This window comes from Lipophrys pholis, assembly GCF_963383615.2.
Source record: "Lipophrys pholis genome assembly, chromosome: 13".
In the NCBI taxonomy this organism is placed as follows: Eukaryota; Metazoa; Chordata; class Actinopteri; order Blenniiformes; family Blenniidae; genus Lipophrys; species Lipophrys pholis.
This window is the reverse complement of record NC_137632.1, coordinates 12,665,602-12,688,321: the sequence shown is the minus strand read 5'-3', so window position 1 is coordinate 12,688,321 and position 22,720 is coordinate 12,665,602. Positions and strand designations below refer to the sequence as shown.

The 22,720-nt window shown below is 42.0% G+C and overlaps 2 protein-coding genes across 3 annotated transcripts in view; both read left to right on the top strand.

Moving 5' to 3' along the window:
• Positions 1-260: 260 nt before the first annotated feature.
• Positions 261-3,179, top strand: cybrd1 (cytochrome b reductase 1). The gene is made up of 4 exons (XM_080479122.1): positions 261-847; positions 1,817-2,025; positions 2,289-2,443; positions 2,547-3,179. The coding sequence occupies exons 1-4, from the start codon at positions 661-663 to the stop codon at positions 2,824-2,826; spliced, it is 831 nt and encodes a 276-aa protein (XP_080335248.1). The 5' UTR covers positions 261-660; the 3' UTR covers positions 2,827-3,179.
• A 114-nt stretch (positions 3,180-3,293) lies between these two features.
• dync1i2a (dynein, cytoplasmic 1, intermediate chain 2a) overlaps positions 3,294-22,720 on the top strand; it is a 21,526-nt gene continuing 2,099 nt past the window's right edge. Inside the window, exons 1-14 of one of the 2 annotated variants that reach the window (XM_080478954.1) lie at positions 3,427-3,518; positions 5,014-5,128; positions 6,910-7,039; positions 8,644-8,731; positions 9,914-10,003; positions 10,300-10,415; positions 15,338-15,424; positions 15,638-15,800; positions 15,895-15,994; positions 16,798-16,923; positions 19,302-19,448; positions 19,537-19,650; positions 20,129-20,262; positions 21,217-21,361. In XM_080478954.1, coding sequence (XP_080335080.1) covers positions 5,024-5,128; positions 6,910-7,039; positions 8,644-8,731; positions 9,914-10,003; positions 10,300-10,415; positions 15,338-15,424; positions 15,638-15,800; positions 15,895-15,994; positions 16,798-16,923; positions 19,302-19,448; positions 19,537-19,650; positions 20,129-20,262; positions 21,217-21,361 — 1,545 coding nt within the window. In that variant the 5' untranslated portion in view covers positions 3,427-3,518; positions 5,014-5,023. Of the gene's footprint in view, positions 3,519-5,013; positions 5,129-6,909; positions 7,040-8,643; positions 8,732-9,913; positions 10,004-10,299; positions 10,416-15,337; positions 15,425-15,637; positions 15,801-15,894; positions 15,995-16,797; positions 16,924-19,301; positions 19,449-19,536; positions 19,651-20,128; positions 20,263-21,216; positions 21,362-22,720 lie in introns of both variants that reach the window. The other variant, XM_080478953.1, reaches the window with a different exon arrangement.

Genomic DNA, 22,720 nt, shown 5'->3' with positions numbered 1-22,720 from the left:
GCACTACGTTATAATTATGTATCTCTTAAATTGTGGCCTTTTATAAAATAGTGACCGTTCAAATTTTCAACAGCGCGAAACCAAAAACAGCTGAAAAACCAGGCTACCAGCTGCAAATAAAAGGAAAAAGTATGTGCTGTTTGAAGCATTTAGACTCCTTCTTATGTGACTCATCATTCCTCATTGACCTAATGAGGTTAAGAACCTCCCGAGTGCCTGTAACTAAAACCATATAAATTCCTGTGTAAAACACTGACAGCGCAGTCATTGTGTTTGTCATGTTACTGAACTCACTCCTTCGAATTCAAAGCAAAAACACAGCAGATAAAAGGGAAACGACATCTTTCTTCCCATTTATACAAAAAAATCTCCTCTAATTCCTCAATGCAGGATTAATTTATAGTTTTAATTTCGCAGGAACTAAAGAACCAAAGTGCGTAAGCCTGTTAAACAGGAACCAGGAGATAGCGCGGACAAAAAAAAAAAAGAAAAAAGTTTTGTTTGTCTTTTTTTTTTTTCTTAAACAAGTCTTCCATAACCACAAGTTGCAAAACGTCTTCCCACCGACTGTTTGAGCAGCCCGGGGTCATGTGACCGCGGCGCGTCCTGGTGAAGGAGTGTGTGAAGAACCACAGCCACTGCAGTCGAGACGCAACAGTGATGGAGAAGCGCGCACAGTTCCTGCTCGCGCTGTCCGCCGCCGCCGCCGCGGCGTTCGTGGCCGTCGTGTTCGTGCTGAGATGGGTGCTCCACTTCAGGGAAGGCTTAGCCTGGGACGGAGGACCGGCCGAGTTCAACTGGCATCCGGTGTTAATAGTGATCGGCTTCGTCGTCCTGCAGGGGATCGGTGAGAGAGAGAGAGAGAGGGCACTGTTTTTGTTTTGGGGGAGTTGACGCTTGCGCACGCAGTTTGAGAAATGTTTCTTTTTAATGAACGTAAACGGACGAGATGGAGGAAATCATCGGCCAGGGCGAGGCTACACAAGCGGCAGACAAACTTTTCCTGGTTGTGTAAAATCTCCCACTCACCAGAGGAATTAATTTTTCCTTGTAAAGGAAGCGGGTTGTGGAGATAGCGTGCATTTCTCTATAAACTTTAACTCTTCACTGGGCACTTGCTGAGATATTTGTTTTCTCTGAAATGCTTTTTCATTGTCTACTTTTTGCAGTTTGAAAGTATTTCACAATTTTCAGATTAAAAAAAAAAAAAAAAAGTCTCGAAATAAATATGTCTTAATGCTTTTACAATCTCATCTTATACACTGCATAAGGGCGCCTGCACCTCCAGTTAGATAGACTTTATCAATTCTGAGGGGAATTCAAGTTTTCGGCAGCCCACATACAACAACAAAACAACCAAAAGTTAGGTTAGTAGCCAGATTGACGTTCCCTCTAACGGTCAAAACACTTCTAATTTTAAAATCTGTTTAAGAAACACAAATAAAACACTTCCAAATACAAAATCTATAGAAATGATAAATGTATGAAAAGTCAATATTTCCATTTCAAGGCAGTATTTGTAGTCAAACATGTTAGAAAACATGTTTGTTTTTTTTACTGTGTGTTATGAAGAAACGAGACATATGTTACTAGATGTGATCAGTTGCCTAAAATATTAAACATGGCCAGCAACCTGACGTGGTTAGAAGGCCTAAAAAAAGAAGAAATTCATTTTTGTTCTGCCAAATACTATGAGGTTTCATCAATGACAACAATGAATGTTTTTGTTTTTTTTTCAGAAAAATCTCAAACCTCAAAACTTGATTAAAATGTATTTGGACTTGGTTGACTAACTTTGCATAACCCTGTCTTGTAGCCATAATTGTCTACAGGCTCCCGTGGACGTGGCAGTGCAGCAAGCTATTGATGAAGTTCATCCATGCAGGCTTGAATTTACTGGCCTTCATTCTTGCGGTGATCTCCATGGTGGCTGTGTTTGATTTCCACAACTTTGCCAAAATTCCTAACATGTACAGTCTACACAGCTGGCTGGGCCTGGCTGTGGTTGTGCTGTATGGTCTGCAGGTAAATACTCCAAACATCTTTCTACCTGCTAATAAAGCGACACGATGTTTTATGATGCAAGAATGATACCAACAAATTGTACAGTGTCTATCATGTTTGCATGCACCTCAGTTGTCTAAAGGTTTCTTTTTGTGCTTCCTCTATAAGATCCTCTTTCTCTTTTAGATGTTCTAAAACGCAAAGTCATCACACATGATGTGTTTGATCACATACACTAAGGGTCAAGGTTTATTTTCTCCTCTCCTTTTTTCTTTCGTGAGCAGCTTGTGCTTGGAGTTGGCATGTACTTGATACCAGTTGCACCTGTATCGTGGAAAGCAGCGTTCATGCCTCTCCATGTCTACAGTGGTCTTTCACTCTTCATCACTGTCATAGCCGTGGCATTAATGGGCATTACAGAGAAACTCATTTTTGGCCTGTAAGTACTAAAAAGTCAACTAAAGAGTGTTTTGTTTTGAAAAGCGTACCAGTACAGTATAAATGCCTTGCATTGAATCTGAATACCTTTCTGCATGTTGAAGGAGCAACCCGAAGTATAAGGACTCTCCACCGGAGGCACTTTTCGTGAATGTTTTGGGAGTCCTCCTGGTGGTTTTTGGAGGCCTAATCCTTTGGATTGCCACTCGAACATCTTGGAAGCGGCCCAGTGACCAGGTCTTGCATGCCTTGCATACCAGCGCGGGAGGTGAGGACAACACCAAAGTCGGACCAGCCTTATCTCAGCTGTCTGAGGGAAATGATGCCGAATCCAGCTCAGATGTCAGAAGAAGGGGCAATAAACTGGGTGATGAGGCTGAGTGATGTCCAGGATACCTTTAACATTGTCTCCAACCTCCACATATTTGCAACAATTAATCTACACTGGCATGAGAAAGTAAAAGTGAATACAAGATCATACATTTGTCTTTTATTCATAACTTTCTCTCTTGCACCTTTCAGCATTTCATTTTTAGCTTATTTTCGTCCTTTTCCAGTTATGCGCATATGTATATAATGGTGGGGTACTTTATAACAACTTTCAGATGGTTTTTGTGGAAATAGACTTTATGGAAAAAACACTTTATACTGTAAATTGTTTGTCTTGAAATACAGTTTGTTAAAAAAAAAAAAAACCTGTCATATTTCATAATAAACTTTTGCTACTTCTTTTGTGCATCTCGCCGTCATTGATAGTGAAGACAAACAGTTATTATGTTGTCTGTGGTAGAGGAAAGTCATGCATTACACCACAGTGGCTCTGTGAGTCTTGTTTCTTATTGTCTGGTGTTACTCAGCTCAAGATAACAGACTAAGACACATTCACAATGTGACTCTGGTTTCCGCGTAGTCACTGCGGCCTGTGGAGTTTAATCCAGACGGCACGCTTGGCCTCATATGACCACAGCAGGCCGCCACGTCAAAGCTAGGTGCGCGGTTTGGGTCCTCTCGGTACCCGTACTCAGCTCGATTGTTTTGGCTGTGGTGGCTAAAGGCAGCTGGTCGAAAAACCTGTTGTAAGTTTTCTTATTCATACATTATGTTCATGAGAGCTGGGATGACACACACATTTTGTGCTTTACCTGCATTTATAGTTGTATCTGTAAGCTGAATTATGTATATAACGATCTGATCTCTGCAAAAATGACATGACAGTACTGCGAACCGGGGTTCGATTAGCCGCTGGTGCTAAGTACTAGCATGCTATATGTCCACGTCTGCTCTCGCTCTGTGGATTAATTTGAATTAATCTGCTTTCCTACAGCTTTTAAAAGTTATGCAGTGCTAACAATCTCACATCAAACCAGCACTCGTCTTTATTAGATGTTGTACAACGAGGATGGGGGAACTAGCCGTGGAGCCAAACATAACGAGGAAGGTTAACGTTAGCATCGGTGCAGGCCGAGCGGATGCGAGTGATTCCCACCAGAAGTGTGGAGTGAATAAAATATCCACGGGACGTGTTTGTAAACTTCTGGACGTGAGCACAGTGGGTTATTTTAAAGCTGAAAACGATCGTCTATGATGGATGACGTGTTCACGATGTAAAGCTAATCGGGTGTAAGCGGCGCACCGGCTGCAGGGTGGGGCTCTGCGAGTCCCGTGGGTCATACTAGTCAGCTGTATGTTACTTTAACCACAGAGACACAACAGCTCCGTGGATCGTACCAGTATGATGCTACTTTAACCACAGAGACACGCAGGTGATTGTCAGGACATGTTTAGGTTTGTGAGTCATTGATCTGGCTACAGATGGTTTTTATTCACTGAGGAGGCAGGGACACTCTTGTTTGGCTTTACAGGCATTATTTTATAACGCAATGATCAATTCCTGGATATTTATGTGGAATCATATGTCTGCAGGTGCATGGCATGTAAAACAAATTGCACAGAATACACATTTAGATTATTATATGAATCCCTGACGTCTATACGTTATTCTCAAACATCTTCAAACTATTTGAACATTATCAAAGGGAAAAGTTTGGAGAATGAAAATATGTTATATTGAATCTGCGTCATTAAAGCCATCTTCCCTTCAAAAAGTATCAAGGTTTCTGTCTTGATTTGGTCAGGCAGAATATTGCACTTATATTCACCCAAGTTTAAACATGTTTTTACTTTCTTTTTCTTTTTCTTTACCAGCATTCATAGTTTGGTGTTACACTTTATTCCCAAAACACAAAGAATAAGTACTTTCACATGATTTCTAATTGCAATACTGCAAATATTCTGAATCTGATGCCTCATCAAAAACAAACTTTATTGTAATCTGAGCTTGATCGAATATTCCTGAAATGTCTCCAATATATATCAACACACTTTAAAAGATAAGCGAATAAACGAGGTAATTCCATACTTATACTTTATTTTTCATATGTTTGCCATACTCCCTGGTATCAGCTCTCCTCTAACATACTTCAGTCATTAGTTTTGGCATAAATATGCAACTTTTTTTTTTCTTTCCTTGTTTTAAAGATTAAGTGATGACCGACTGTTGTTTGCATTCAGGTGTGGCATCATGTCGGACAAAAGCGAGCTGAAGGCTGAGCTGGAAAGGAAGAAGCAACGTTTGGCGCAAATCAGAGAGGAGAAAAGAAGAAAGGAGGAGGAGCGCAAAAAATCAGTATGTTCGGGTCTTTCTGTTGGTCTGAGAGGTTTTATGACTTGAACACAGTAAATCTGAAGCTTGATCACATTCAAAACCAAAGTCTCATTGTGCATGTTATAGAGAAATCATATTGGATTTTATTTTTGGAATTCTGATATGCTGATAGTTTCCATTTAGAGTGGTTGACTGCTAAGACCAAAATATGCACACTTTTTTTTCTACCTGAGTCAGTGAACATCTATTATCTTCTGCAGAGGAACTAACTCAAATAAGTTTTAGAAAACTTAATGTTTGTTTGTTTTTCAACAAAACTGTGAACAATATTTCATTATGTTACTTCAGAGGTCTTCATACTTGATTCATCTTGATACTTTCAGCCAAATTTAAATTGTATTTTTTATTTTTTTTTGTTAATCTGTCATCAGTAGAACTGCTAACTTTGAGGCGATATCAGTTTTATATTGTATACGCTGATATAAATGCCACCCATCTTTATTCTGTCATGTTTCGGGATGATTCAGACCTCGTTAGAGCCTCACATTTGTTATATATTGTGGTTTTTGGTAGATGAGGTTCACAACAAACCAGTGCTGGCCACTTTTTGCTCTGTGAGTGAAAAAGCTTGTTGGAGCTCAGAATAGAAACTTGAACGATTGCGGTTATTTGGACACGCAACAGACATAACATGTCCCAAGGCCTTTTACAAAGACATGAAGCTCTTCTTTGACATCTTTGTTGCAAACTTCATCCCACAACCCTACAGCTGTCGACTTTGTTTAACTTCAACATTTTCATTGAGTTTTTCATAGAAGTTTACAGTTTTCACTCACTGAATGTGCGAAACCTATTAAATTAAGCCGATCAGTGGCATTGATCAGTCTCCATACAAAGCAACTTCTACTTTGACCTGAATCAGTTTGCTTTGAGATCCCTCCAACCTGGACTAATGAGATTATACATGGGCCACCTTTACTTGAGTATTTCACTTTATACAGTGGAAGGAAATATTAATTTGCTTCCTTTTACAAGGGTTACCACAGCAAATCATCTCATGATCACACCATAGACACGTTTCGACTCTGGGTTGCTTTTCTAGAGCAACCAGGATTTGAAGGCTGATCTCTCATAACTCAGGTCAAAGTATACCCCGTGGCGCCACTAGGGGGACTAGAGTATTTCATTTTCTATGTCCAGGGTACATAATGTGGAGTATAAGTCCACTTCCTATGATTGGTACAGCAATTTAAAAACACACATTTTTGTCCGTTTTTAATTATGGGTTAAATATTATTTCCAGGCAGTTTACAGCTTTTTCTTGTATTGAAATATTTTCATTTGTGGCGTTTTGAATTTCAAACTTACCTCCAGTAGTTCTAAAACACCTGCATCTGTTGGTGTATTGATCCTGTTAGATCTGTTGTGCTTCTTTCCTGCAGCCTGCTATCTTTGATGGAAGGCGAATGTTTTTAACAGGGCGCCATGTTGGCCTGTGTGTTCCTGCATTTCTGTATACGTTGAGATGTCGATGAGCTTTTTTTTTTTGTTGTTGTTGTTGTTGTCTTTCCCAATTGCAATGGATCTGAATGAGAGTTTTGTACTAAGAGTTAGTTGATTCCCATTCTGTGTGGTCTAGTTTTTAAATAAGTCATTAATGCAGAAGATTAGACACACATCCCTTATAACCCAGATGCCAGATGACGTTTTTAACTCCCATTGTCTGAGATCGAAGCAGAGATTGTCCAACACTGATATCTTGTCATTGAATGACTTTAATCCATCTATTGCTGTATTTCTAGGCAGACCAGCAGAAAGATGCCGTGGTTCAACAGGAAGATTCTGACCTGGAGAAGAAAAGGCGTGAGACTGAGGCGTTTCTCCAGAGTGTGGGGTTAACCACTGATGCGCCTGTTCCAGTTGGTATCAACGGTTGGTGTTTTCTTCTTTTGTAGACGATGTGACATCTGCTTCAAGGATGCAAACATATTGAATAACATGCATTTTCTCACATTTTAAACAGATTATTCTTTGCTCCGACTGTGTTCACATGCATACAGGTGTTAAAATCCATCTGTCCTGCGGGCGTTTGTCTTTTAATCGCATTTATTTGATCAAATAGAATAAATCTTTATAGAAACAAGATTTGGTTCTGTGTAACCTTTTCCAAGTATTGGCTTTAAAATTAGCCTTATGTCAGCCGTAAACAAAAGGGGGGGTTACAATAAATTCCTTGTGATGAATGATTAGGATAAAATAGGTGTTGTAATTGGACCAGTACAGTAATTTTCCTTGATTGTAAGCACAACTTTCCAACAGGGAAACAATCTCTCAACATATTTCTATGATCAAACACTGGAATCTTATTTTCTTGCAGAACAAGTGACTTCTTAAAAACTAGAATTGAAGAAAAAAACATGGCAGAGACGAGGTCTGTAACCTCCAGGAGGTTCATAATTGAAAAAAAAAAGTATATTTTATGTTTTTCAGAATCTGATGTTCTGGATTGAAGCACTAAAGTCACACACATGAAGAAGTGTCTGACTGACTGCCATATCTGCTCAGTAAACCACCATGACAACGTTGAATTAAAAAAAAAATCTGAGCTCTTTCGTAGACAAACTCTCTCATCCTCTCCACAACACTATCCAACTGCTCTAGTGAGCGACTGCTGCAGCCTCCTTCCAAGAAGGAGCGAGCCCAGGTCATTCATACCTGCTGCGAGCAGACTGGTTAACACTGCCCATCCATCAGCCAAGACACTGCACCTGTTAACCTTTGTAAATATTGTGAATATGTGTATTTTCACTATAAAAAGTGAACAGATCATTTATTATAGAGTAGTTACTGGTGTGTGTTTTTTATTTGCACATTCTGATTGTCTACATTTCCAAATATCAATATTTCTAGTATTGTAATACACAGTCTTAATATCTTATCATTGTGCAGTCCAGGATTTGTGAAGGATTTACATACATGTCCTGATAATGTAAAATCTATAGAAGATAGAAGATAAAAGATAATATATTCCCCAAAAAGGGTTAGTATTTTATTTATACTGAGAGTTCAGTTGATTTTCTGAGCACTTTCACACTGCGAACAGCAGGTGGCAGAAGAGATCCATGTTAGAATCTGTCACAAGCAGCAAGCTCCAGCAAAATAAGAAGAAAAACATTCTAGTTTATACCACATTTTTTACTCCTCATTATTATTATTATTATTATTATTATTATTATTATTAATATTATTATTATTATTACTGTTATTGTTATTATTATTATATCAGACATTTCACTGTTTGATCATGAGAGCAACACTGAGATAGCTTTATAGACTTGTGTGTAATGTACTTTTTGTATTTTGTATTTCAGGTTTCATACAGGTTACATCCTGCACTGTAATATAGTAGCTATAATGCTTCCAGAATGTGACCGTTTTCATTAACAAGAACAAAGCACAATGTTTTTTGACACTAGTGTTTAGCACAGCCCAGCGTCTTAACTTACAGATGATTATTGTCCATCTCTCCGCTGTAGTCCCTCCTCCCACGTCTCCCACTGCCAAATCGGCGGGTACGCCAAGTGAGGCAGGGAGCCAGGACTCTGATGGAGCCGTGGGACCCAGGTACACACACACACACACACACACACACACACACACACACACACACACACACACACACACACACACACACACACACACACACCTGGCAAATGTTTGAATCTGAGTCATTTCAAATGTGAAAAGTGTACATGCAGTCCCCATAAAGTACGGTTTAATTCAATTTAAATGCTTGACACTTTATTGTTTAAACTGTGTCTTTGAGGAGAATTTGATTTTGCACTTTTTGTTCCGCACTTGTGCCAGCAAGCAAACACTCCCAGTGTTTTTTGTTGCAGTTTAAACTGCAGCTGTGTTGCACTGCAAATTTAGTGTGATGCATTCTGAAAAATGACTTGAAGAAGCATGTCTGCTGTTGCTTTAATCTGCTTTGCATTATTTTCAAACTGTTGCCAAAGGTTATGAATACCTATAAAGCATGATTGCATTAAGACTCAGCTTTTTCTTTTTTTCCTGTTACGGTCTTATATCATTACGGTGAATGATGACGATTTTATGCCAACCGAGGGCATGTTTATTTCATTTACGTGCCGTTGAATTAGAACAATCCTAAATTAGCAATAAAACAGCGGGTTGCTGTGACGCCTGGGGGACTTCTTAACCCCTAATTAGAGCCCCTTCCCTGGGCTGAAATTCAAGCTCCCCCAGTGTCCCATCAGGCCCAGTGAGCTGTTCCTCTACGTGTTGACTCATTTCCCTCACCAGCATGGCCATTTCCTACACACATGGAGGTCATGTTTTCTCCCTGAGGGTTCTCTCTCTCTCTCTCCCTCTCTCTCTCCCTCTCTCTCTCTCTCTCTCTCTCTCTCTCTCTCTCTCTCTCTCTCTCTCTCCACCCCCCATGTCTACACAACTCTCAGAGCCTTTGGTGTGGCACAGTTCGGCTTGTATCGGCTCTGCAGGCTGCACATTATGCCCTCTGCCATTCAAATCGGGGCGTGCGTGTCCACATCCGCAGTATTCTCTGAGCTTTGTGTCGACGGATTGAAGCTCCGTTTGAAATGAAAAAGAATCCATTTTAAGTGCGCTTGGATAACATGCAAATTCAATTGATTTGTGACTTGCAATTCAGTCAGCATGGTGTGTGCCACATTGCTAACTATATTTCCTCTCCTCATTTGTCTCTCTCTCTCTGTCTCTCTCTCCCTCTCACTAATGCTGCCTTGTTGCTGTGACACTAATCAGGACTCTGCACTGGGACTCTGACCCATCCACGCTTCAGCTTCACTCTGATTCTGAGCTGGGGTACTGGACAATCTCTTCTCTTCTTTCCTGGTCATTTTCCCTTCTCTCAATCTACAGCATGACTGCTTTATCTTTCAGAGTCATTATTCAATTAATACAGTCAAGAGAACAGTGGACTCATGCATGCGAGAATGGTCAGATGAAACCTTGTAATTATTTCATATTGATGGTTAAACTAATCTGAATCCGTGCTATCCCATTAAAGACTAACTCACTGACTTTGGACTTTGGTGTGAATGGATAGACATAAGATGCTTCATTTAGTTATTTTTGTGAAGGATGTTTACTGGTTACTGTGCACGGTTTGAGTGTTTCTTTTCTTTTAGGCGTGGAACTCCAAAACTGGGAATGGCCAAAGTCACACAAGTGGACTTCCCTCCCCGTGAAACTGTGTCCTACACAAAGCAGACCCAGACACCCAGCATGACTCAGGCGAAAGAAGGTGATTGACGGGGTGTTGTGCTGGTAACCTCAGGTTACCTGTGCATGCATGATCCAAACTGTTTTGCTTGAATATATCAGTGGAAAGAGGAAAGCTCATGAGAAAAGTTCTCTACTGGGTGACTGGGGCCCGGCTCATTAAGAGGTTTGCTCCAGGAGTCCACAAGAGAGCAACATGAACAACAAGTAGATGAGGTTTTGATTTTTCACCAAGCAGTGAGATGAAACTCGGTGAGGCCCAGGAAACATAAGATGTCAGGGCGAAGATTAGATTCTGACAAGCCCCGCTCTTCTGAACTTGGCTTCGGCATAATTAATGGACAGGATGAGAAATCCAGTGACGGGAAGGAGAAAAGAGATCGGAGCCGAAGATACCAAGATCCACGCTTACGACTGCTAACGGCCTCTGAAGCGTGTCGATATGTATGTAATTGCTGCGCTGCAGCTTTCATGTGGTGGGACAAAGAGAACATTGCGTTTGTACTGAGATACACATGTTGAACACGTGTGCCACAGAATATGCAATATTTCTGGTGGTGCTGCTGGTCCCTGCTTGATTTGTCTAATGACTGAGGGTGAATAATACGCTCCGCTGAAGTTCTGATTACGATTTTTGTCTTGTTTCTTCCACTTACAGCTTCTGGATGACTCTGTCTTTGTAGCTGCGTTCTCGTTTTATTTGCACCAGCTGCCACATGTTTTTTTAGCATCCTTGAAAGCCTGGTTAGGGTTTTAAACAGAGTACTGATTGTTGGTTGTTGTCCGATCAGGTGACGTGTAGAAAATTCCGAGGTGGCATGCGACGCGAGTAAGATAAAATTGTGTGATTTTGTGGAAAACTACGAGCAGAACTAGTGAAGGATGAAGAGCATCCCTCTGTTCCTCGTCGCTCTTTACTCCGGACTCTACTGGGCATTGTGAAACTGTGTTAAACACCGATGGTTTCTGCCAGCTGTTCAACACGGGGCCCCCTTCCCCTCTCTGCCACTATGTAATCATTTCATCAACTCCCTCGCTTCCCTGTCTTCTCCCTTCACCGAACAGGCACATAACAAAACACACTCAGTGACATTGTGCATTTTCACACCATCACTTCTGGCACTCGATGAGACGGCATCCCCTTCCCAGCTTGCTCCCCTCGGCGCATTTTTGATGTGTGGGGTGGCGTCAGGCCTACTTTCTGATTGAGCGATTTATCATGTTGTCAAAAGGAGGCAACGTCGCAGCACTCTCAAGGTCAGCAGGCGGTGGCATTAGAGGGAGCGGCTGCCGTGCCCTGGCTGCTCCAGACTCCGGGTTCCCACAGTGTTGGCAAGACATCTCTGAAAACTAGTAAAAGATTCTAACGTCACCTGCCTGCCCTATTGACACCAGGAAAATCGTCTGGACACTCGAGCAGAACGCTTCATTTTTACCTGGGTTGGCAATGAAGACGGTATTGTATGGTCCGCAAGATGAAATGAATTATGGTTAGTATTGTTGTTAGTATTGAGTGTTGTCAGTGACCATAGCGTCATTGTAGTCATCAACCCTCCAACCCAGCTCTGAGGCATCTGGACCACACCAGCTGCAGCATCCAACATCAAAAACTGTGCAGACAAAGAATCATCCACTGTCCTGAGAGTTTTTTTGTCTCCTTTAATGGATTTTAATGTGACTAGTGACGTAAATGCTGCCCAAAAAAAAAAATCATATCTGGACGTAAGCTTTGTTTTAACGCCAACTTTACATTCTGTGTCAGGTGACAGAAATTTGAGCAGGAAGGTCATTTTACCCAGAATTCAATTAGATATCAGTTACATTTGTAATACTATATTAACTTAAAAGAGTAAATCTTTATTGAAGTAGCAGCCGTAGTCTCCATTTATACATCCTTTTCCCATGCAACTATTCTAAACAAAAACGTATTTCCATTTTTGGAACTTTTCAAGCTGATATTTGAACATCGTGTCGTCATTATACGATTGTAGAAGAATGCTAAACTGAAAACAGACACTTCATCAAGTTCTCCAGGAGACCCAGAGCATACTGTAAGCCGAGTACCTTAGAAATATGGGCAAATCTGTGTTGAAGCTATTTTAAAAGCAAAGGCCACTAAGGTTGATTTGATATGAGCGATCATTTGACGAATAAAACCCCACGACAGCATTATTTGTAAAGCATTGTCACCTTGTGAAAAAATAATATTGCATGCTCGGTTTTCTATCTGTCATACTTTCAGTCCCAGCACGTTAATTTACGCCATCAGTTTGAGGAGTATTCCACTACTGCAGTATCCCCAGACTGCACTAGTAGGTAATATGCAGCATCAGTATGCACTCCTCAACAAGAGGCTGTAATTATGGAGCAAGATATTGTTGGAAGTTGGGGGGGGGGGGGGGGGGCGGGGGGGCGGGGGGGGGGGGGGGGGGGGGGGGGGCTGGACTGGTTGGTCTAGTACAGTGTTTTTAAAAGGCTCGTCAGGAAAACGAGTACTGAGAGCCGTTAGTAAATCTAACGTTTAATTGAATGTGATTGTTTTAATCACTCTGAATTCAAAGGCAGGTCAAAACTTTTAATCACAAAAGCTCTTAATGGCCTTCTTGTTTGAAGTACCACTTGTAATTGTGGTCAGCTTTTATGTACTTGATGATTAACACTGTTAAAATATCTGTTATATCCTACAGTCATACCGTAGCTAATCATTTCGCACCAAAAATGTGGATTTTTTCTCATTTTTTCTCGAGGCATTGTTTCTGCATTTGCACTTCTGTGATCTGCTTTTTTTTTTCTTCTTGTGACTCTCACGGAGCAGGAGCAGCACCTTGATGTGAGTTTGCTGCACAACAAGCAGCCGCACAGTTTTTGGAAATGCATTTTTTTTATTTTTTTATTTTTTTAACTTTGCCAGTAGATGCACTCTATTTCAAGAACAAGAAATGCTGGTGCGTGTGTGTGCGTGTGCGTGTGCGTGTGCGTGTGCGTGTGCGTGTGCGTGTGTGTGTGTGTGTGTGTGTGTGTGTGTGTGTGTGTGTGCTGATGGAGGCTTGGCTTGTGCAGTTTTATTATTGGCCTTTACACGGCTGAACAAACCCTTTTTGCACGTGCCGCAGTCAGACCCTGGTTCTCTCTGGGACATATAGAAAGTGAAAGACACCTGCGACGGAGAGCAAAAGCCACGCAGTTTTGCAATTGTTCATCCCTGCCCCATGCCATGTTTGCATTAATATATTGTCTATTGACTAAGACGTGATTATCCTCCCCTCCCCCCCTTCTGTCCAGCTACCCCCCCCCCCCCCCCCCCCCCCCCCAAAAAAAGCTTTTATTTCTTAAGTGGTACAAAAGCCATAATTGGGCCTGCTTTGAGAGGAGGTGTCAGTGTATGGGGACATCGGTGATCCGGGTGAATTCTGTTAAATGCAACCCACCCACCCTCACTACTGCCCCCCTACGCATCCCCAGCGGGGTCACCAGGATCACTAGCTTTTCTCCAAATGGCCATTTTGGCTGGCAGGTGCATTATACCCTTTATTTTCAGATTGTCTATCCGCTCCTAATGCCTGGCAGGTTGATTGCTCTGGCTGCCCTCACCAGGGAAAGGGCTGACGAGCACGGCCGGGACTAGCTGAAAGACAGTGATTACTGTTTTCCTTTAAGCCTGATTGAGGCCCTTGAAAGGAAAGATTTTAACCTTCTCCTGTTGGTTGCAGAGTATGGCCGCACATTGAAATGGGCTTGTGTCATCAACGCAGTTCTGTAAACTCATCAGTGCACCCAATAACCTTCGTCCCCAAACCACCGACCAACAAAGGGGATAAATCATTTTATGGACAAAGTGACGGATGACATTATCATTTAGATTATCTCAGTAGGAAGGAAATTCTGGCAATGCCGCGCTGTCATCTTAGATTAACTGTATAACTCAGAGTAAGATAAACGCCTGTAGGATCCAGGCGAATATTTCCCCATTCTGTATGAATCTGTTTTGTTCTGCTTCCACTATCATTATTATTGTTTTTCTTTTTTTTTTTTTTTTACATTGAAAGCATAGGCTATATAAGGTCTCCCGGGGATGTGTTTTGAAAAAGTGTGTTCATCTTCTTTGAGGTAGAGCCGGTGTGCAGTTTGCCAGCTGGTGTGGCCTGTATTTTGTTGTACATTCTCTGAGGTTGAATAGGAGTTGCAGGACCTCCTGCTAAGATGGTAATTGCACAGGCTTGCCGTTCAGCGAGAAGCTTGTCTCGGGGCAGCCAGGCGTAAAACCTCTGTGCCATCCCCATGCCACCTCTGAAGAGCACGAGACAATCGCCAGCATCGCCATCTGCTTTTGCACCATGCCGTCATCTGGCCAGTCCAATGCGACGAGCCCAGGCAGCTGCTCCACACCCTTTGCCCCACTGCCCCATGGCCGAGAAGGGGGCAACCTGCGAATGGGACACAGAGGAAACGGCTACACTGACAGCTAGACTTTCCATTGAATAGCTAGGGTCTCATTAACAGTTGGGGAAAGACAGGGGTCCCTATGACAACAAGACTCCCACTGTGCTGTGTCCCTTTAACACAAATGACAAACGTCCCCGCTTTAGAGAAGCAGGTTCTTTTTGAAAGGCAACATTGTGCTGACAAACCAAGCACATGCAAGACATACAAAATCGTTCTATTGCCGTGCCTGTAATCATGGGGTGGAGCTCCTATTGAAAGAAGAAAATGATGCAGGTGGAAATGTAGTGAGGAGAAGGTACCAAGTCTCTGCATGGAAGTGTAATCATTCCTTTGGTCAAAGTTGTTACACTTCATTTGATTGTTATTTCTTGTTTACATTAAGGATTCAGTCCAAAGTGTTTCCGATTCATTTACATTGCATTTCATAAGAATGCCTGAGTTTTTACAGCCTCGCAAAGGGCATTTTCCAATGTTTACGGGAGTTCACTCTTTCATCTGCAGAGGAAGAAGAGGAGGAAGAAATTGCTCCACCTCAAGAAATCACCCAGGCACAAATGGAGAAACTGGACCAGAAAGAGGAGGAGGAAGGTACTTCAATCAAAGGGATGATAATTGAGATGCTTTACTGAAATTGAGCCACTTAGGTTCTTTTAAGAATTTCACAATTACATATACTGTATAAATAATTGCTTCAAAGGGTTTCTATTCCTGTAAAGCAGGACATTAGATCCCATATCATAATGGCCAAGAGCAGCAGGGATCTTCACTCTGATTCACTGTTGTTTGTTTTTCTCTGTGAAGTCCCCCCCCACGAATTGACAGAGGAGGAAAAGCTGCAGATCCTGCACTCGGAGGAGTTTGTGAATTTCTTCGACCACAGCACTCGCATTATCGAGCGGGCTCTCTCTGAGCATGTGGACCTCTTCTTTGACTATAGCGGTCGTGACCTGGAGGAGAAGGAAGGGTAATAATTGGAAAACTCGTGTCTTTAAAATGTGTGATTGGTTTTTGCAGAAAAGCTTCTTATTGATTCAAGATGCGTTTGTTTTTTCCTCCAGTGAAATTCAGGCCGGAGCAAAGCTTTCGCTTAACAGGCAGTTTGTGGATGAGCGCTGGTCCAAACATCGGGTCGTCACCTGCCTCGACTGGTCCCCCCAGGTCCTCCCCCCCCCCTCTCAAACCTCTTTGTCATTAAAAAACGTTTTGCCATATTTTTGAGAAACTATCAGTTTATCTTATCCTCCCAGTTATTGTGGAAAAAGGCAGGAGCTTATTTGCATATTTTTTCCTAATTGGCTGTACAAACAAGTTAGACTCGCTGAACCATAATGCTTCATGATTACTTTGCTTGAGTTTGACAGCATTTACTTTTAGCCACAACTCCCTCGGGAAAAGTAAGTTATGTCCCATACAAATTGTCACTTAGTCGGAGGCCGTAATGATTTGTTTCCTCTGGTGTCTAAGGTCATTTAATGCATGGTTCCGCAATGGCTTGTGACAGTGATTGAACACCGGCTCTTTGTTCACTGTATTTTCTTGCGCAGAGCCACAGCCACGCCCATGCCATTTTAGTTTGTGTGTTCACGTAGAGTAAGTCTCAACTAAATATTGAATGCAGCGTGTCATTTTTCCGTCAGGTCAAAGTCGCTGCAGTCAGAGTTAATATTCGTGTTTTGAAATATCCTCTGTTCGCTACAGTTTGCCGTTATGCACTTTTGAGTCGCTGCCGACGTGTAACATTTCGTTAAAATTCTACAAACACGATTTACTGAAGTTCTTTATGGGTTACAGCGACTTAAACAAGCCATTAATCTTCTTGGAAAGGGTTACTCATTCTTGAAGGTGTTGGTCAGCACTACCACAGAGGGCGGCCAAGGCTTTCTTCCCTAGAGTGGAGCTCAACCCAGAGGGTCCCCCCCCCCCCCAAACATTCATTCCCTTTTTTTTTTTTCTCTCGCCAGTATCCTGAACTCCTGGTTGCCTCATACAACAACAACGAGGAAGCTCCTCACGAGCCAGATGGCGTGGCTTTGGTGTGGAACATGAAGTATAAGAAGGCTACACCGGAATACGTCTTCCACTGTCAGGTACCAAACGTTCCTAAACACGCCCAACCTCCCCCATCATATTCCTCTTCTCATCTTCCTCCCGTTCCAATAAGTGGCGTCTATCCACGATAAACGTGGAAGGCCACTCACCATCCTGTTTGCTCACTCTCTTCACTCTCCTCCACACACCCCTCATCCCTCCTGCGTGAGTTAACTGTGCTGGCATCAGCCTCCGCCACATCTATCCAAAAACACATGTTCGTGAGGCGCCGGAGAAGACCTGTGGTGCGGGAGCTGACTGGAATCTGGGCGCTGATGCAGGATTAAGTGTGTGGGGCAGGGCTGGTTATCATGTGCATCTAAACAAGGGCCCTGTGTTCAGACGAAGCGAGCTGGGAGAGCAGTTGAGCTCCTCTGCTCTACCCAGCCTTATTATAATGCATGCCCCGAGGCTCCTTCACCAAGACAAGTTGAGTAGAACCACATGTTGTTGCTTCCAGAGCGGATGTAGATGCAGGCGTGTTGCTCAGATGAATAAAACTGAACAGAAGTGTGAATGCAGTTTTCCCTCGTACCTCCCAGCCAGCTCAGAACCAGATATTTATCATCCATGTGTTGGAGCGTTTGTTCATAAAGGCCTTCCGGAAAAAAAATCTTAATTGTTTTATGTGCATTGGTGAACCCAATCAGACCACCAACATTGTAGTCCAAGAATTTTTACTAATCCTGTTGGGCAGTATGGAGGTCAGTTTGTTCACACTGTAAGAAGTGAGATGTAAGAAGTAAAACACCGGCACTAAGTTGCTGTTTTTGTTTTTATCAACTTGCAGTATTTCAGGTGTCAGAGACAACAAATTGTTGTTACCTTTTGAGGAAAAAATATTTTTTTACCTTATTCGGTTAAAATCTTGAACTGAAAGTATTTTTTCATTTCAAGTATTTCACTGAATAAATTGATTAGCAAAACATGAGTTTCACTAAAATTATTTCAAAGAAAATATTTAAACTCAAAGTGTTTTTTAGAAAGACTGTAACCGGTTTAACTAATAAACATTTTTGCAGCAGTAAATTGCCATTTAATGTATTTTGTAAGTAAGTTACAATTTGTGTCAAACTCGAATACACTCATGTGCCACTTTGTTCGGTTACACTTGTGAAAATAAGTTAGACCCCTGACAGTAACTGGATTACTGTAGATTGCCTCGGTGTTCCTGATAAGGTGGCCAATAAGAGTATATCACTGACATACCAGTCACAACATAGTAGCTCAATTGATTTTGCTGTAAAATGTCAGATTTATGGAGAATTTTAACATTAAATGGAGAAGTTATTGAATAAAAATCAATTGAACAGTGGAGCGGCAAAATACATCCCAGGAGCAATAAACGTAACATAAATGCAACATAGCTGAGAGGCTATATTTCATTTGAATGAAGCAGAATTTAGATTCAGGACAATGAAAATGATTATTATTGTTTTCTACTGATATATATTTAAGAAATGTTTTTGTTGCTCATTACTTGTAATGTAAAAAGCATCAGAAACTATCCTTGTCAGTCAGTGCTGTTGATTATTACTACAGAGGTGAATTGTCGAACAGTTTTACAATGGCACTGCTGGACAGCCTGCTTCGTTCCTATGGAAACAACAATTACTCCACATCAGCAACAAATTGTTTTCATACTAAAAGATATAAAGCACAGTCACTAATTGTTACCATGGAAACACCGCAAATATTACCGTTACCATGAAGACCTGGTCTGTGTCAATGATACTGTCTGTCGGCATGGTAACACTGGCCAGTGCTGCTAATTGTTACCATGGAAACAGCAGGCGTCCGATCAGCTAAAGCGCTGGCTGTTACCATGGAAACAATTCGTGTTCGGAAATTGCATGGCTGTTTAAACTCAAGACTTGCTACCATCGATCCGTCTGAATTGTCTTCATGAACATGACACTTGAATTCTTGCTCGTTTGATCAAACGTGCACGATCAAAATCCAAGACCGTGCTCACTGAGAACTGATCCGCCATAACGTTAAGGGGACGCGAACGACTTATCTTTTCATCTCGACACTTGTTAGTTGGCGGAATTCTTTTGAGCAGCGAGTAAATATTTTGTCCTCAGTATTGATACGTTAGAAGCAGAAACATCTGCAACCTTCAACTCAGGTACGGTTTTTCACATGCTGCTGTGCTCGGTTATCGATTCAAAATTGGAATAAAAAGCTGCGAACCAGTGTGAGACATATGGCTCAACGATACACGTGAGTGAGTAGAGGGAGATGTCCCCAACTGTCAGGCCCTGAAGGGTGTCATGGATGATTGGTGTTTATTTGTAAAACTGTTTAACATCAAATGTGTACGGTACTATTTCAATGCAACGCTGTTCTTATACGTTTGTCGCCACTCCCACAGTCTGCCGTCATGTCAGCCGCGTTTGCCAAGTTCCACCCGAATGTGGTGGTGGGGGGAACGTACTCGGGGCAGATTGTCCTGTGGGACAACAGGAGCAACAAGAGGACTCCTGTGCAGAGGACACCACTGTCGGCGGCAGCACACACGGTACAGGACACATATCTGACGTGAGGGTGGACTCGCACACGTTGAATCCAGCAGCAGAGTCACGTTTCACCTTTTGTTGTTGCTGCAGCACCCAGTATACTGCGTGAATGTGGTGGGCACCCAGAACGCACATAACCTGATCAGCATATCCACCGACGGGAAGATCTGCTCGTGGAGTCTGGACATGCTCTCTCAGCCACAGGTGACACAGATATACACTTATGTGAATTTGTCGAAGTATTGCTTTTGGATTATTCAAAGAACTTTGAAATGTTTTCACCAAAGAAATGAAATTGCCACGTTGATGCAATGTTAATATATATTTTCATATAAGTTCGTAAATACTCCTCTCGCATGCTTCCTGTCACTTCACTCAGGCGAAATGTCAGGCCTTTTGGCCAGATCAGTTTGGCATTTGTCCTGGCTTAACTGTTATTATTTCTGCAGCTCATTTTTCACTTGGAGGGAAATTATTTTTGCTTGCGGTGTCATTTCATCCGCACTGCCAAGACCTCAGTGTCAAACCTTTTTCTTTTTCTTTTTTTTTATATATAATGTGCGAGTTGAATTTAGATTAAGCATTAATAAACTGTGGAGTGATTTTCATAGGTTGTGCTTGGCAGCGTGTGTGTTAACATAAATGAGCCTATTATGGATGTTGTTCCACGCTCATTTCACAGGACAGCATGGAGCTGGTGTTCAAGCAGTCCAAGGCTGTGGCTGTCACTTCCATGTCTTTCCCTCTCGGAGATGTCAACAACTTTGTGGTGGGCAGCGAGGACGGCTCGGTCTACATGTCGTGTCGTCATGGAAGGTACGTCCATAAGCAAACCGCAGTCCCCAGCGTCCCTCCTGGACATCAGCAGGAAACTGAGGCCACTTGTTATGCCCACCTCGGACCGAGTGTCAAATAAATATAACCCACTCACTTCCCAGTGCAACGCAAATCCAACACTTGATCTCTTGCTGTTTGAGGTTTCACTCCTGCCCAGTCATCCTGTTTTTCTTTTCCGTTTGTCAGTTGTGTTTGTAAAGGTCATTCAATATAAACAGTCCACACATGCAGGGGAAACAAATCAGTTTTTCCCCCTGCTCCTTCTTTTTCTCCTCAATACGTTTCTTTGGGTGAGAGAGTTTGTTTACAGTCAGTCGTCCTGGGGAGAATTGAACCTGCAGGTCATCCCACAATGTTCTTGTTTTAAGCGACTGGGGCTTCTCTGGTGGCCGAGAAATGTGGCTTAAATCAGAGCTGCCAGTGAGCAGCTTCTCAGGCTCCATACTAAACGTCCTGCAGTATGCCCGGAGACCACGTAGAGGGGATAGCTGCTAGGATTTGCACGGCAGAATCACCTCTGTAATTGGGGGAATAATTTTCTACCTCATTTACGATGGTATGATACTCTCATCGCAGTTAATAATGCATAAGCATCACTCATGCTGAGTATTTACCTCTCTACGTTAATTATCAGAGGCTCAGTTGGGTAACAGCTCTGCAACATGCGGTTGAAGGGATGCAGGAGCTTTTGCCACCCTGCTGGTAATTACATGATATAAGTAAATGATTACTGTCAATATGTCCGGCAGAAGTCCGTCTATTGTTCTTCTTTCCTTTCATGCTCAATATAAATCCGTAAATGGATGTCAACTGCGGACGTTTTTACACTCTTCACACATGTATTTTCAGAATTTAAACCTAAGAAATATTACTTCTGCTGCTTCATACAGTTACATTTGTCAAGACTGTTCTCTTTATCGCTGATCTCCACAGCAAAGCAGGCATCAGTGAGATGTTTGAGGGCCACCACGGCCCCATCACGGGGATCGACTGCCACACAGCTGCAGGGCCGCTGGATTTCTCCCACCTGTTTGTTACCTCTTCCTTTGACTGGACTGTCAAGCTGTGGAGCACAAAGGTACGTATGAATGAAGTCTTGGATGCGGAGAAAATCCTCAGGATTCATTTGTTTAGTTCAAAAGACCCATCGGAGTGGAGGACAAAGGTTCCCCACGATGTGTACATTGTGTCTCTCTGCAGTCTCATAAGAGTCAGTACAATGCACTTATTATATTGATTTTGGGCAATGAAACCTGATATCATTGTATATTTTGGATATTGCACAAGTGTTCTCTTTCACTGGTTGGAGAGGCTGGATGACAGTGAAGTCACATAATTACCTGAAGGTACCCGATTGAGCTGTTGTATTATTCTCCCACATAATCATCAACAGTCTCATCATTCCCCCTAAGATCCTGAGTAATCCCGGTGTTGTTCATTTCCAATTATAATAAATATCAGAGGAATAAGTTATCTACTTGTGTTGGCAGAGTTTAAAGAAACAGACGCGGCTTTCATTGTTCGAGCTCCTTATTTCACGAGCAATTATCTCCAGCAGCCACAAGCTCAGTTACATTGTGATGCTTTAAACAAATAAGAGAAATAAACTAAACTTTGTTTTTCTTCATTTTTAATATCGGCGCTGGTATATGTGCCACCTTCATGACAGCAAGGCACTGTCTCCTGGAATAAAATCTCCAGGGCCTGTAGACGCTGCAGAAGTAAACACGGACATGACATTTTGGGAGAGTGTTATGTACAGGAGGCTGTCAATAGTGTTCCCGCTGTGTACAGCTACACCTGCTGCTCCCTTGATTATCGGCATGTAGAGACGCGAGGTTTCGCTTCCTGCGTGAACTCCGGTGTCTTTCCTAATTAAGCCTAGACCACAAACTATGTGGGCACTGGAATAAGGGGCAGGGTTTTCTTTGATCTGCTGGTGGCGGGTTTTATTTGAAGGAGTCAAGACAGTTCTGCAGATTGATGTGATCAATTTTGTCTCCAGTTTTTTTGATTTTGAAAAGTTGATTGGCTGAAATATTAAGTGCAGATTATCGGTAACTTTCATTAAACAGCAATCATATCATGCAGTTACTGTGTGGCCCTTTAAAAAAAAATGCTCCAATCGTCAAGATTGAGTGTTTAATCCTGGCACCTAATCATGCAGCCGCTCTTCCTTCATCATGTTCACTAGAGCTGGAACAAAAACCTGATATTTTAGACCATATCTTAGAATCGTTTTCATGGTGTTCTAGAGCTAAAATACTTGATGCCCGACTTCTTAAATATGAATATTGTTTGCTTCCTTTAGTAATTCATCTGAATAAACTAATTATCAATTGGATTTGGATCCAATTTATATATAGGAAATTGTGTTGTTACAGCTTCAAAGGTAGAAACACAAAGTCCTGCAAAAATACAGCTCTGTGCTTCAAGT